Source organism: Hemicordylus capensis, chromosome 2, assembly GCF_027244095.1.
Source record: "Hemicordylus capensis ecotype Gifberg chromosome 2, rHemCap1.1.pri, whole genome shotgun sequence".
In the NCBI taxonomy this organism is placed as follows: Eukaryota; Metazoa; Chordata; class Lepidosauria; order Squamata; family Cordylidae; genus Hemicordylus; species Hemicordylus capensis.
Window position 1 is genome coordinate 158,775,614 of NC_069658.1, and position 15,902 is coordinate 158,791,515.

General features: G+C 43.0%; 1 protein-coding gene across 7 annotated transcripts in view; it reads right to left on the reverse strand.

The window, feature by feature from the left end:
* Positions 1 to 15,902, reverse strand: part of SIDT1 (SID1 transmembrane family member 1) — a 129,017-nt gene that overhangs the window by 12,454 nt on the left and 100,661 nt on the right. For 5 of the 7 annotated variants that reach the window (XM_053297750.1, XM_053297743.1, XM_053297745.1 and 2 more), the window contains exons 19-25: positions 11,157 to 11,265; positions 10,594 to 10,608; positions 8,918 to 8,994; positions 7,351 to 7,397; positions 6,540 to 6,645; positions 2,938 to 3,048; positions 575 to 688 (exon numbers count right to left, since the gene is read on the reverse strand). In XM_053297750.1, coding sequence (XP_053153725.1) covers positions 575 to 688; positions 2,938 to 3,048; positions 6,540 to 6,645; positions 7,351 to 7,397; positions 8,918 to 8,994; positions 10,594 to 10,608; positions 11,157 to 11,265 — 579 coding nt within the window. Of the gene's footprint in view, positions 1 to 574; positions 689 to 2,937; positions 3,049 to 6,539; positions 6,646 to 7,350; positions 7,398 to 8,917; positions 8,995 to 10,593; positions 10,609 to 11,156; positions 11,266 to 15,902 lie in introns of those variants that run through there. The other 2 variants (XM_053297744.1, XM_053297748.1) reach the window with 2 other exon arrangements.

Below are 15,902 nucleotides of genomic sequence, written 5' to 3' on the forward strand. Positions count from 1 at the left end.
TTTCTCTATGTGAACTGCTTTGGAAACAGTTTTTGAAAAGCAGTATATACATATTATTTGTTCCATTCATTTCCAGGGTGGTTTTTCTCCCAATTTACTTACAATGGGAATGGAACAAAAACTATCCCACCATAGGGAGCCCATTCATTTGGGGTAGTTTTCTATCCTGTGTCATATTTTTATTAATAACATAACTTGTGGATATATCATGTACCAGAGTCCAGGTAAGAGTTTGACAATGGAAGCATGGGATAGCCAAGAGTGCAGTGGTTTGCTTGTTTACGCAGACTTATGCAGCTGGGGGTAGAAATCCACCCCAAAATCCAAATGAAGGTTAAGCCTTCCCAGCCATGGAAAGAGGATGTAAGGCGGGGGTGGGGGGAAGTCACCTTTTCCTGTTCTTTTAGCAGAAGGACCACCACCACATGGTGTGACTGAACCATTAGAAAGGCAGGAAAGCAAAACATGCTTTTAGTTAAGCACGGAGAGTGCTATGACAGACAGCTTAGGTGAGTCATGAACTGAACTGATATGACCCTGCTGGGAGAAAGAACTTGGGCAAGGAAAGTCTCACCAGGAAGGAGAAAAACAAGGCAGCCGCTGAAAGGAAGTGCCAGACATCGTGGTCATCAAAGAATCCCAGAAGGATACATGGGCGGTTTTTCTCTCGAGATTCTGCTGGAGTTTCCTGGGGAAAACGAGGGCATAGCCAGTAAATTCCAGTTCTCTCTTAAATATCCTGCCCTTTAATTGTTTCAGAGCAATTTGAAATGTGACATCACCATGTGTACCCCTGAATGAGGCAGAAACCAGAAAGTAGCAGAAGAGCCCAGTTTCTGAAAAAAATGATCTCATGATTTTTGTGGTAATTATTACTTGTCCAGAGGCTTTGTTAATTCTTTTACATCTGATCAGTTAACAGCATCAGATCTCTTAACCATGACAAGTCCTGCTTTCAGCCATTCTGCTGGTGCTTTAGGAAAAAGCAGAGTTGTAAGACTGTATTACCTTATTGGATTCCTGAATATTTTAATGTTTGGTGGAAGAGAAATTTGGACAGGTAGCCATGAGTAGGGCTGTTGTTGACCAAATTCTCTTTCCCACCCAACAACTTAAAACATGAGAAGCCAACTCCAAAGCATTTGCCAGTCGCAGATAATGTAAGTTGAGCTGAGTAGCAGTGGGGCCTAAGCAAGAAGTCACACCAAACAGAACCTAAACCCAAACCCTGTCCAGCAGTGAGTCAGAACTGAACCTGAATCAACCCCTAAACACAAAGAATAGTAACAGGTTCAGAACAAGTGGTTCAATAATCAGGCAATCAGATTTCGGTTGAATTATTGTTTTATTTTCCTGTTTTCTATTCTGTTGTATTTTGTTTATAAACCCTTTTTTAAAAAGAGTACTAAAAATAATGACTGACATCCAGAGCAGCTTTCTGGTAATGTGGCAGGAAGACACACTGGCATGAGGGAGAGGTTCCTCACTACCACTCTGGCTGCACAACCTCAGACGTGCAGGGGCAGGGAGCAAATCTGGACCATTTGCTCCGGCTACAGGAGTGCCCTGGGGCACCCAAAATGTGTTGCTGAGGGCTGCATTTTCGGGGACAGAGGGCACCCCTGGAGCCAGAGCTAACTGTCAAAACTCATGGACCCTGAGGCCGCACAACCGGTGAGGTAGAGAGGAAGCTCTGCCTTGTGCCGATGTGTTTTCCAGCTGCGTTCCTGGAAGGCTGCTCTGGAAGGCAGACAGTATTTTCCCTCAAGTCTGCAAGCATAAACAAGGCACTTCATACATACCGTGTTTCCCCGAAAGTAAGACCTACCCCGAAAGTAAGACCTAGCAGTAATTTCTGATGTACTGCTAATATAAGCCCTCCCCCGAAAATAAGATCTACCCGAAAATAAGACCTAGTCAGGAGGCAGGGGTTCGCGGCCGTGCGTTGGCCGCAGGGATCGAGAACGGCAGGAGACTGGGCTGAAACTTGGGGCACTACCTCAGAGTAAGTTGTTCTGTGCTTGCCTGCCGTGGCGGGGGAGGTGTGTGCAAAATAAGACCTACCCGAAAATAAGCCCTAGTGCATTTTTTGGGCCTAAAATTAATATAAGACACTGTCTTATTTTCGGGGAAACACGGTAGTGGCATCTAAACGGGTTCAAAACCAGTTCATAGCTCTCTGAAGTTACTGAACCTCTTTGCGAAGTTAGTGTCTGGACCAGAATTGAACTGGAGACTTGAAACTTACTGTATTATGAACCTGAACCAAAGCCTTTGCGGAAATGCTCCCAAAACATTGACGCATTCACTGTTACATTGTCCACTTTATACTGATGAAAAAGATTTATTTTTATCTCAGTATCTGAAAGATCTCCAAAGCCACTCAGTGGAGACAATTCTTATATGCTTATTAGAAGACAGGGACCCAACAATATCCCTGGCGGTTGCTAAATTTTGTTATAGATTGACCAAACTAAGAGAAGCTAGAGCACAGCAATCGGTTACTGTCAAAGATTCCTGATTTTATATATTTGATGACATTTTAGACTTTGTTTCCATTATTGTTTTCTCTTTTTACTCTGTATATTCTGTGTATATTGATGTTTGATCTAAGATCGTAAATAAACAATAACAATAACTGTATTATGAACCTGAACCAAAGCTGAACTGAAACTCCCTGAGTATAAATAAATAACGGAGCAGTAATACTCAAGCATTCTGAACACTGCTGGCTGAAATCCTCTTAAACACCAGGGACTGAAACTGGAAGCTTTTGTATGCAAAGCATGTGCTTTGACACTCTCCCCTTTACAGATCTGATGTTCACTGCACCAAAGTGTCCCTGTATTTCCCTTATCAGGGACCCCTGAACGAGCCATGCCAGTTATTTCCAGAAGCCTGAAATATCGGGGCGGGGAAAATATACAAAAATCTTACCTCCCAGCTGCTAAGGTTTTGGAAAAAGAAATAAAGGGCTGCAGCCCAAACTACAGCTGTGGCCACAATACAGAAAAGGGGGATGGGTAGAAGTCTCTCTGAGCTGCGGAGCTGGAAAGACAAAAGGTAAGAGGCCTTAAAGTGGTGATTGAGTAGGCACTTCCCAGGTGCCCAGAAATACAGAACACATAGTTAAACCAAAAGGCACATGACAATCCAAAACATCTGGTAAAGCAGTTGGCTACACATTTCTGCTCAGGCCAGCTGTGACATTCGTTTGAACCTTCGATCAGTTAAATAATCTGACTGAATTTGCCGGCAGCGACTTTTCACGATGCCATGTGCTTAACTGTAATCAGCCCCAGAATATAAGATTAGCCAGAGATAGTGGAGGAGGATCTTTGGTGGATAAAAGGTAATTAATATCCATGAGTACAGAAATTCAAAATATCTACTCTGTATTTTTAGGGTCACCGTACAAAGCAGGGCATCCATAAGAACCCCACATTTTAGCAGAAACACAACTTTGCGTGGCATCTATGGTAGAGTCTCAGAATGCAAATCTTCTACTAGAATTCACAACTAGTAGGTAACGAAAGCCCAGTCATTTATAGTCAGCAAAATGTGCTACCAGAAATGTTTAATATAAAATTCTTTTTTTTCAATTTATTAAGTGAACCTTTATTAAATCTATTAAATGAAATTATGGAAAGTAATAAACTTCCAGAAACATGGAAAAAAGCAAAAATAGTAGTAATAGCTAAACAGGAAAGGCCCCAACTCAGAACAGTCCATATCAGCCAACAGACTGCTTAATCAGGATTTTAAGATTTGGTCTAATATTATGTCTCACATGAATAAGATCATACACAAGCTTATCTCTATTGATCAGACTGGATTTATTAAAGATAAACTCTCCACGAATATGTGTAAGATCATCAACATTATCCACAAAGTCCATCTCTCTAAGCAATGCTTTTGTAGTGCTATTCCTGGAAGCAGAGAAGGCATTTGACCAAGTGGAATGGGCATGTCTTCTGCAAACTTTAAAATTTTTTGGTTTTGGAGAGAAATCCACGTGGTGGATACGTTTAATATATGGTGCACCAAGAGCTAAAAGTGCTTGTGAATGAAGCAATTTCATATGCTTTTCAAATCAATAGAAGAATATGCCAGGGCTGTCCTTTATCACCAATACTTGCCTTGTTAACAGAACCTCTGGCAATTGCAATCAGAAATAAGGTAAACATCACTGGTTTGAGTGTGGATGGGAAACAACTCAAGATCAGTTTATATGCTGACAGTGTAGTGATTTGCTTAACAGGCCCTGAAAAATCTCTACCACGTGTTATTAACACTATCAAGGATTTTTCATTCATCTCTGGATATAAGAAAACAACTTTGATAAATCTGAATGGCTAGCTATTAATATACCCATAGCCATAAAAACCAGACTAACACACATATCTCAAGTTCCCTGGAAGGAAGTACTGATAAAATAGTTAGGAATATGAACCATGCAAGATATTGACAACTTAGCCCAACGGAACCATAATAAATTAATACAAGAGAAGGAACTGATTAAATGGTTACAGGTGCCACCACCACCAACATCATGGATGGGTAGAATATCAATTATAAAGATGAAGGTTTTCCCACAAATTCTGTTTTTACTGTTAAATATTCCCTTTGCAAAACCTGTAACAATTATAAATGAATGGCAAGATCTGCTGTTGAAGTCTGGCTTATAAAACCCCTAGGATTTCTGCATATTGGAGGGTTTGCTGTACTGGTCCATATAGCACATTAGTATCTACTTTGACTGGCAGGGTCTTTCTAAGCAATGCCACCTGTATCATAAAGGCAGCCACTAATGGCTAATTCCATCCCTGGCAAGTGCATTTTTTATTCTGGCAACATCTTCTGACCTTCTACTGAACTAGGAAAAAGACTGGCGATCTCGCAAACCTTGGTCTTACTTGGAAGCAGAAAGCAGCAATCTATTTTGCTGCTGTCCAACCTTTTTTGAGATTTATTTATATTTATTTAAAATATTTATACCCCGCCCTTCCAGTGCAATTCTGCTCGGGGCAGCTCACAGCAATAAAACAAAACAATATAAAATGAATATAATTCAGTTAAAAATAAACCAAATTAATGTTAGAAGTGGGAATTCCACAGCATTGACTCTTAGCACCACAGTAATCTCTTTTGGCCACTAGAGGCATGAGGAATTATGTTAATAAGTCTCTAAAGGCACTTAGAGTAGAAGCCACCTAATGGCGCAACGGGGACATGACTTGACTAGCAAGTCAGATGTCACCGGTTCAAATCCCCTGGTATGTTTCCCAGACTATGGGAAACGCCTATATCAGGTGGCAGCGATATAGGAAGATGCTGAAAGGCATCATCTCCTACTGCGCGGGATATGGCAATGGTAAATACTTCCTGTACTCTACCAAAGACAACCACAGGGCTCTGTGGTTGCCAGGAGTTGACACCGACTCAAATGCACACTTTACCTTTACCTAAAGGCACTTAGCGTCAGTTAGAATTGCTCAATTGTTGGAGGCTAGTGACTACTTGTGTATGTTGTTCTCTCTCTCTGTGTAAGTGATGTTTTAGTTTCTTAATAAATCTTTATTTTTGAACTCAACATACTCTCTTCAGATAATCTCTTGGGATAAACTTCTTTACCATTAGAACATACTCTGCTGTATGAGGATTTTAATGTTTCTCCTCACCCCTCAACAATTAAAACCAAATATAAATCCCACCAGAACAGATAAGAATAACAAAAGCCCCTCTAAAAAGACAAGTATTTAAGTGTTTATTTAAAATGTTGAGGAAGAGAGTATGGTGAAGTTCATCTGGGAAGACATCCGGCAGGTCAAGAGGCCACAACCAAAAAGGCCCCTGCCACTTGTCCCCACCAATCGGATCTCAGTCAATGGTGGGGCCATAAGCAGCACCTGCAGGTTCATATGAGCAAATGCAGTCTGACAAATACCCCGACCCCACACCTCATTCAACGTGCAGTGTGGATACTCCCCTGCCAACTTCTGGCTCAGGAGAAGAGGAGGAGAATTCCTAGACACTGGTCTCAAAAAAGCTAAGAAAGCTTTTCCAAGGCTCAGCGCAGGATAGGGACAAGTCCCCTGTCCCAAGCCACAGAAGGAGACTTACAAGGCTCCACCCCTCCTCCTTGGAGTGGGGAGAGGGTCAGTAGGGAGCACAGTTTTTGGCTGCCTCCAAGGCCAATGAAAAAGGGGGACTGCTGTACTAAAGATCTTGTAATTGGTGATTGAACCAATTGTATATCTTATGCATATATACACCCTTTGTCAAAAGACAACATGGAACTAAAAGGGCCAACTGACAGTTTCTTAATTAAGGGGTAATGAAACCCTATTATTTTGCCTCTACTACAATAACTGGAATCCATAGAAGTCATATTGTGGCACATAATGCAGGCAGAATTATGAGAAATAGCTCCACAACACTCATCTTCCCTACTCACACCAGTAAGGCAGCCATCAAAACGTTCTTAAATGATAAACAAATAAACAAACATGAAAGAATTTTGGAGACAGCTCCTTTACCTTCATGATGACATAGAAGGCTAGGTACAGCAGAAGGTTACAGATGAAGATACCTAGCATGTACGAGGCAAAATCTTTTGGCCGATACACCAGTCCAAAAATGGCACTGAGAAAGAAGGACAAAGACAACATCCAAGATATATGTGCAAGGCCATGTTCTTTTCTGCATTATTTATTTATTCATTTATTCTGTACATGTATAAGCCATACATGTATAAGTAACAGGCAGCTTACAATTAAATATAGAAATATATATATATATATATAATACAGTCAACTAAAAAGAGCAAGAAAAATCATAGAAACAGTAGCAAAAACCACTAAGATGATTCAGGGCAACAGTGAAATAACAACAATAATAAAAATTCTATAAAAACAACCTGAAAATAAAACAAAGCTACAACCTAAACATGCAGCCACCCATTGGCTAAAAGCATGGATAAAAAGGGCAGTCAGTTTTCTCTGAAAATCTGGGAGGGAAGGAGCCATGCAGATCTCAACCACGAGCGGGTTCCATAGACTGGGGGCAATCCCAGAGAAGGCCCTGTCCCATGTGCTTGTCAAATGAGCCTCGGAAGGTTTTGATATGTGGAGCAGAGCCTTCCAGCTGACATATTCAGGTGAGTAGGTTCAGCTTGAAGCAGGCGGTTCTTAAGGTACCAGGGCTCAAGTCATTTAGTTATTAAACAAGCATATTTAATTGTTCCTGGAGACAGACTGGCAGCCAGTGCAGTGCCTGTCCTTTTGGCCATCCAATCTCCTTCCCTTCCATCCATCTCTCTCTCTCTCACACACACAAATATACACTTACAAAGACCAGTTCACCAGGTTCCCAACAACAAGCAAGACCATTCTGTCCTAGAGAAAGGAAATAACCTTAATTAGCAAATCAGAAATGTTCATGAAGTTACAGCCAGAACATTCATGAAGACACAGCCATGGCAGTTGAAGGCACAGATGCCAAAGACACAATCCAACCTGTGTCAAAGTAGACATGTGCCCTGTTCAAGTATAAAAGCGGGGGTGTCTATGTTTAACATGAAAAATGGTGTGCACGTACAGGCAGCTGAAGTCTAACTTCCCTACCACCTTTGCCCCCCACGCCAAACAACTTCTGGTATTAAAGCTGGGTAACCAGATGTAGGGAGCTTAAGATTGGCGAGGGTTCAGTTTCCTTGATCTGAGCAACCCTTCATTAAAATCAGGGACCCCCCCCTTTTTTTTTTTTACAAGAATGGAGCACACATGTTAATAACCAAATATGGTTGCCACTGTCAAATCTAGATTGACCCTGAGAAACACTGGCTAAGTCAGCCCATTGAGTGGGGTTGGGGGCTGAGGTGAGATCTACATGTAAACTCATGCTTTTAACCATTACACCAGGAAGGGTACCATCTTCTGCATTTTTCATGTGAATTTAAATTTTTTCTGTGTTTTAGCTCCATTCTGCAAGTCAGTTGCTGACAACAGATTTCAACTCGGCACTGACCTCACAGGTGTTAATCTAACTGGATAGCCCCAAGCAAGTTCAGATTTATATGCAATTAAGAATGTAAGAACAGCCCAACTGGATCAGGCTCAAGGCCTATCTAGTCCAGCATCCTGTTTCACACAGTGGCTCACCAGATGCCTCTGGGAAGCCCACGGGAAAGAGGTAGGGGCGTGCCCTCTCTCTTGCTGGTGCTCCCCTGCAACTGGCAATATGCCTCTGAGGCTAGAGGTGGCCTACAGCCACCAGACTAGTAGCTATTGATATACCTGTCCTCCATGCATTTGTCTAAGCCCCTTTTAAACCCATCCAAACTAGTGGCCATCACCACAGCCCATGGCAAAGAATTCCATAGATTAATTATGTGCTGTATGAAAAAGTGCTTCCTCTTGTTGGTCCTAAATTTCCCAACCTTCAGTTTCCTGGGATGACCTCTGGTTCTAGCGTTGCAAGAGAGGTAGAAAAAAATGATCTCTGCCCACTCTCTCTACTCCATGCATAATTTTATACAGCTCGATCATGCCTTGATCATGTTAGAGCACATGCTTGACTCCAAGGAGCAGATCAGTGCCACTCTCATTCTGTATGATGTGCTGTCAGTCTCCTTACATAGAGTTACTTGTGTGAGAGTGGATGGGAATAATATGTGCTCATTCCCCAACTTTGTACAATTGAAATTATGGATAGGAGCCATCCAAACCGAAGAATTTGCAATTTCAACTGATTCATGCATTGAATTAGTAACCTAATAAACATAAAGGCACTCCTTTCTTCCAGTAATAGCAAAGACACCCCTGCTCTAGGCATGCTCAGGTGGGGTGGGTGGGGGAGCAGCTTTCAAGAATGGTCAGAGATGACTTCTGGAGAACTGAATGAGGAAAGTGATTACCATGTACATTGGCCGGCTGCATTGCTGGATGCAGTCTGTATACAGCACCATAACTGCACGTCGAAAAATCCCAAAGTCTGCCAGAAACAAGAGCAAAAGGAATCAAAGCATGAATGTACCTAGAGACAGACAACAATGTATCTATACTGTAATGAGCGCTATATATGCCAGTGTTGTGAGGGTCACAACTGTACCCAGGATAATACTTGTAATAGTGAGAGTTGCCATCTGATTGACAGTTGGTCACTCTTATGTGGTGAGGAAAGTGGTGATCAATCTGTTCTGGATGGTGTTGCACTTCCCTTAAAGGATCAGGTTATCTGTTTGACCCAGTCCTGTTTCTTGATGCCCAAGTGGCATCTATGGCACAAAGCATGTTCCACCCATACAACTAAGGCTGGTACACTAACTGTGATCCCTCTTGGATAACTAGGGACCCAGGTATCTAAAGGACTCTGTTCTCCTTCATGAACCTGTCCAATTATTAGGTCCAATTACTAAGTTCATCACCTGAGATCCTTCTCCTCATCAAAGAGAAAGAGCCATTTTAACTCACTATAGCATGCTCTCTCCAGGGAATTTTGTTTGGCTTCAACTTTAATGGCCTTCAGGCTCCAAACAAAGACTCAGCCCTTATTTACACAGGCCTTTACTACACAGGCCTTATTTACTCAGCCCTTATTTACAGAGGTCTTTCCAACTACTAAACATTAGCAGTCAGCTGTATAATATGGCCATTTTCAGCTACTCTTTTTACCTCTTGCCATTTTTATTGCCTTGAATTACTATTTTTAATCTGTAAGCCACCTTGTGAGTTTTTAAACTGAAAGGCAGGGTAGAAATGTTTTAAACCAACAAACATAAATAATAAATATGTATTTATTATTTCTCTGTGTAAACCACCCTGAGCCATTTTTGGAAGGGCGGTATAGAAATCGAATAAATAATAATAATAAATAATAAATAGGTCTCCTACAGAGTACTGCCAGGAGATGGTTGGTTCTGCATGTGCATATATGCCCACCCACCAACACTCATGAAAAACCTCCACAGGGCTGTCATGGAGCTCAACTCCAGTTCCTCCAGCTTGCTTTGCTATGTCTGTGCAGAAGAATGCTGACACTGGTGACTCTGTCTCTAGTCCAGGCCTGCCCAACTTGGGCCCCCAGCTCTTTTTGGACTACAACTCCCATCATCCCCAGCCACAGTGGTCAATGGCCAGGGATTATCAACTGCCCTGAGGCATTTTGGAAGGGCTGTATAGCAATTGAATGAATACCCCTGGTGGCGCAGTGGTAAAACTGCCGCCCTGTAACCAGAAGGTTGCAAGTTCGATCCTGACCAGGGGCTCAAGGTTGACTCAGCCTTCCATCCTTCCGAGGTCGGTAAAATGAGTACCCAGAATGTTGGGGGCAATATGCTAAATCATTGTAAACCGCTTAGAGAGCTCCAGCTATAGAGCAGTATATAAATGTAAGTGTTATTGCTATTGCTACATAAATGAATAAAATTATGGGAGTTGTAGGCCAACACATCTGCAGGAGGGCCAAAGTTGAGCAGCCCTGCTCTAGTCCAAGCTGCTGCTTCCCCACCTAATGGTCTAGGAGTCAAACATGTTTCCTATTCTGGCTGCTAAGACTCCTGCTGGAAAAGGGTTAACCCAAATTGCAAGTTACCTGGATCAGAGACATCTGAGGCCAAGCGAAGTGAAAGAGAAAGAAGAAAAAGAAGGTTGTGAGAGGAGCAAAACGGAACAGCAATAAAGGATCAATAAGTGTGCTGAAGCTGAGAGGTTTCCCAAGATGTCTACCAAAGAAGAATGCGTTTTGAGTTCCAGATGATGCAGACGCATGCATGCATGCATGCTCGTGTGTGTGTGTGCACGCACGCGCGTACACACACACACACACACGCCAGGCAGCCCTGAGTAGCGTACTACTTGCAGGGAGGCAAAGGATGCCTTGGACACACAGCACAGCACTAGGTACCTTAGGCAGAACAGAAGCAAAGCCTACAGCTTCTATGGGGAGTCAAGATATAATAATCCCCTAGCGCTATAATTCACTGTCAAGGAATAAGCTAACAGAAATGTCAACACGAGATTTTCATGCTCATTCCATGTACTAGAAACAGACAGTAGAAAGGAAACAAGCATGACTCCCACTGTGTTTAAGGCTGTGATCCACTGAGAGAGTTACCCCTAGGCAAACTAGTTGAGGAGGGCTGAAGTGCCAATTACCTATCTTAAAACGACCCATGTAATAGATCTGGGTGCTGAGACCAAGCGAGGCTATGACATGGATGACTGAGAAGAGGACCCAAAACCACACTGCATTTTTCCCAAACACCTGCAATGCAAACAAAAAAGTATTATTCCAAATGGTGTTTTCACTTATCGTTTCCAATTAAATAAGATATTCCCCTGCTACTCAATACAAAAAATTAAATACATCTACAGTTAATATTTTCCAAACCTGAATGGCCCCAAAATGAAGCTTGCCAAATCTGTTTGATGGTAAGAAGGATTTGGAGAAACACATGGAGGCGATTCTCACGATTGGCCAAAATCGGGCTAAGGGAGCCTAGCGCGATTTCGGCCGAGTGTGAGAACCACCAGGCTTGCAGGCAAGCCCAGTTTCTCCAAAGCGGGTGACCTGCTGAAATATCCCTCCCCTTAAACAGGGTTAGCAGAGTGAGCGCTCCGCTAACCCCATTTTTAATCGTGTATTGCCGTGGCACGGCTCCCCGCTGCAGTAACACATGGGGAGACCCCCGCCGGGAGGCTGAAACAAGCCTCCCATCCCTGGGGGTCTCTCCAGGATGCCCCACACGACCCCTGATCCCCGCAGCCCCTGCCAGTTCTGTGACAGAGCTGCAGTTGTTTGGGCGGCTGATCCGGTTGCCCAGGGCTCCCGCGGGCGATCATCTGCGCGGAGAGCGGGCTAAGCCCGTTCTCCCGGCAGACCTCATTTTGGTGAATCTCACTGATTGTGAGACTCACCTCATACTCTTGCATATCTGAATTCAGAAACCATCATTCTGGTAAAAAAGAGACTATGGAAAAAGAGTCCTCGTGTCTTCAAAGTTCATTATGGCCCAACTGGACAGTTAACATTGGAAATTCCAACTTTTAGAGGAGTACGTCAGGGCTGTATACTTGCTCATATTTTGTTCAACATCTATGTTAATTCTGTGGTTACTTGTTTGTCCACCCTCTCTATTCATCCACCAAAGTTAGCCGATAGGCACGTCTTCATATTATTATATGCGGATGACATGGCTATTATGTCGCAGACACCTGTAGGCCTTAAGTGTGCCCTAAGACTCTTCTCATCATTTTGTAACCAAGAGTCTATTGAAATAAATTATAGTAAGACTAAAGTCTTAGTGTTCGCCAAGCAAGCTAGGCGTTATAATTGGTCCATACAAGGAAACAAGATTGAGCAGGTTAATTCCTTAAAATATCTAGGAATTACGTTTCACTCTGTTGGCTCTAGAAATGCCCATTTTAACTCCATCAGTCTGCTCAAATGGTTGTAAATAAGAGCAAATCTTATCATTTTACACATGGTGCTGCTTTTATACCTGCGACAGTGAGACTTTATACAGCCAAAGTACTGCCTTTGCTCTTATATGGAGCCCAACTGGGACCTGCAAGTAATTTTGCCCTACTGGAGGCTATCCAGACTAAGTTTATTAGATGCATTTTGCAAGTTCCGTGTTGTGCTCTGAATGCTGTCATCAGAAGAGAAGTTGGTCTTATTAGGTTGGAATCCTTATACTGGTGCTGTATTTTTCGATTTTGGTTAAAATTGAGTTTTGGACAGGCGGGTTTAGCCTCTTTGGCTATGAAAGATGGTTTTAATTCAAGCTGGAAATGAGCTGTGTTGAGTAAATTTTCTTTTTTTGGCCTCTCCATAGAGGATTTGCATACTGTAGGAATTGAGCAAGCCAGGAAGTTAGTTAAGCAACGTGTCCTGGATACAGAAGTTCAACAAGAAGGTGCATGGCTCAAGCAGGGTTTATACTTAGGGAGTCAAGCTATTAATCTTAAACCAGCTAAATACTTTGATGTGGTGCTTGTCCCTAAATTTAGACGAGCCCTCACTGTAGCACATTTAAATGTTCTTCCTACAGCAGTATTGGATGGCAGGTTTAAGGGAGTTCGGCTATTTTTACGACTTTGCCCATGTGGCAAAGGGGTTATAGAATCCACCTCACACATTATTCTTTCTTGTGATTTTTATAGGGAACCCCGTTTAAGACTTTTATCTCCTATGTTAGACAATTTGCCTGGCCGGTCTGATGAATTTTATTTAAATTATCTTTTAACTAATGAGGATACTGATATTATTTCTGTTATGACCAGGTTTTGTTATATTATTTGTAAAATACGTACTGGTTTATTGTAAATGTTTGCTGGTCAATGACCGAATAAACTTAAAAATCTAAAAATCAAATCTTTTTGAACGATCATTTGTTTGTGAAAGAAAACACAACTATCTTGAGGTCCACAAAACCTTTCTTCTGGCAGACTGGGTTCAAAAACATGCCTAAAGCCACGAGCAATTTATTGCTCAGGCAATGAATACTATCACCTACTTGATGTCCCTCATTGTCTGGGAGAAACACAGAAACACCGCCCCTGGAGTCTTTTTATTGAAGGGTGGCTTATACAATATAAACTAAACTGAAAATAAATAAATAAATAAGTAAATAGATAATACATGCTAGTCTTCTTTTTGCTCAGCTTTTGGAATAAACGTATGAAGATGTCTTGTATTTATTTTTACGTTTATAAACCACCTTTGGCTGTCAGCATCAAGGCGGTTATGCAGCATGAAATACACCACCACCACAACAGAGTCAAATCACTGGTCAGTCTCGCCCAGTATTGTTTACTTTGATTGGCAGCCATTTCCCAGGGTCTCCTGGGGCAAAGACTGAGTCTGTTCAAACACGCAGCCAAGAGGGGGCTAAGGCACCTCAAGCCCACTCTTGCCTCTGTGTGTGAGCCTGCAGCTGCCGAGTAGCTGCCAGTGACGCCGCGGCGACAAACCTGCCACAGAGCCCCAGCCTGTAAATGGGGTTAAAGGAGTGCGTGCTCTTTTAGCCCCATTTTTCCAATCATCTGTCAGCCCTGGTCGCTTACGGCTGGGGCTGGGAGACTGCAGGGCTCCCGGCCGGTGTTGGGGAATCCCCATAATGCTCCCTGCGGTCACGTGGTGCATTGTGGAACTTCCAGGGGGCAGGGCGACACATCCTGGCCCTCCGACCCTCCGAACTGCCAGAGAACACAGCTGCACTTTTGGCGCATGATCTCCGTGCCCAGACCACAAGCGAGGATCGTCTGCAGGGAGGTAAGGTTTTCAAGGCTGATTGGGAGAAAGGGCTCACTATTTGTAGACCTGATACCTGAGAGCCTTTTAGCTGGAGTGAATCTAAGACCTTCTACGTACAAGCATCTGCTCTACTACTGAGCTTAATAATGCTGCCCACAGAAATGACAGATATTATCACGCCAGAAGACACTGTTGTTGTATTTTAGTTCTGTTGAATTAAACCCTCTGGTACCAATACACCATGAAAAACACACACATTACGTCTGAAGAACAGAAAGGCAGCATGGTAATAGAATGCAGTTGATTATATGCCATACTTTGAGAAAACCATGAACAAACCATGTGAATTCTGTGCAGCTAAAGCATGCAAATTAGCTGCAGTTCTCCAGTTCATGATACATTTCTCTTGTGGCTCTTCCTGCTGAGCAAATGCAGTGTCATTTTCTTTAACCGTAAACTTCTTGAATGCTTCGTGTCTACTCTGTGGTCAATAGAAATCTGCAAGACCAGAGTAGTTTGCAAAGCCATGACAACTGATTCAAGGAGAGCCAGCACAAAGGCAGACCAACTGGGGCGCAGAGATGATGGTGGCAGCTGGGATGCAGCTGAGGCAGGGCTGTGGGTCTCCAGGGCCCTCTTGGTGCCCCCCTGCAACTGACACTGCACACAGAGAAGGCGGACAGGGGAGCATCTTCAAACCTTGCCCCAGGTTTGAAGACGATCCCACCTTACTATGCCCCTGCAGCCCAGGTAACAATCTAGTTAAGACAAAATAGGCTTCAATCCAATCTGTGAGTTGTGAGATGGGCTGTGAAATGGTGGGCTAGGGTAGCAGCAGGTTGTTGGGGTTTTTTTTACTCGAATGCTGATCCAGCAGCTGATAATGCTCAGATCATATTTAAGTCTAAATCCACGAGACTGTGCAGAGTTCAAAGGCAACATTTCACAAGCCATTCTGATACTATGGCCTATTCCCCCTTGTCTCAATTCTTAGCACTTCTTCCCAGTTCTTGCTGAATCAGCCCTTCAGTGAAGAGCAGAGGTGATAAGACACAGCCATACTAAGTAGAAGGTGATTCACCCTCTGGAGCTTTCCCAAACAGCAGTACTTTACACAGCAGCTTTTCTGCGAGACTTTACTGCGAGTTCGAAATTGCCCCCCAAAACTGATGCAAAAAGTGGATTTTTTTTACCCCGGATATAAATCAGGCTACACTCTAATGTGTGATGAAAAACCCAAATCGTGTGTGAAGTTCTCCCTGATAGCTCGCAGGGACTTCGGGGTCAATTTGGCTGATATGTGAACGCACACCTCCATTCTGGAGGAGATGCAAACTAAAAGCTGGGTGTGAAAAACTTCCTGCTAACTGGGCATCCCCTGCTAACTGAGCAAAGAGGCACTTTTTCAAAGTGGTGATTCTCTTTATATTGAGCAGGGGGAAAGCAACTGGCCTTATCCATCCCCAGTATAGCACTTTGGGAACTTGTTGAAAAGCGGTATATAAATATTCGCCATATTCGTATTCATATATATAACCGGGGGGGGGGGGAGTGGGGAGCGACTGTCGTCATTCAACTGAGCACAGCATCTTCCCAGTAGCTGTTGCTGGTGTCTGTCTTTTATTTCTTTTTAGACTGTAAGC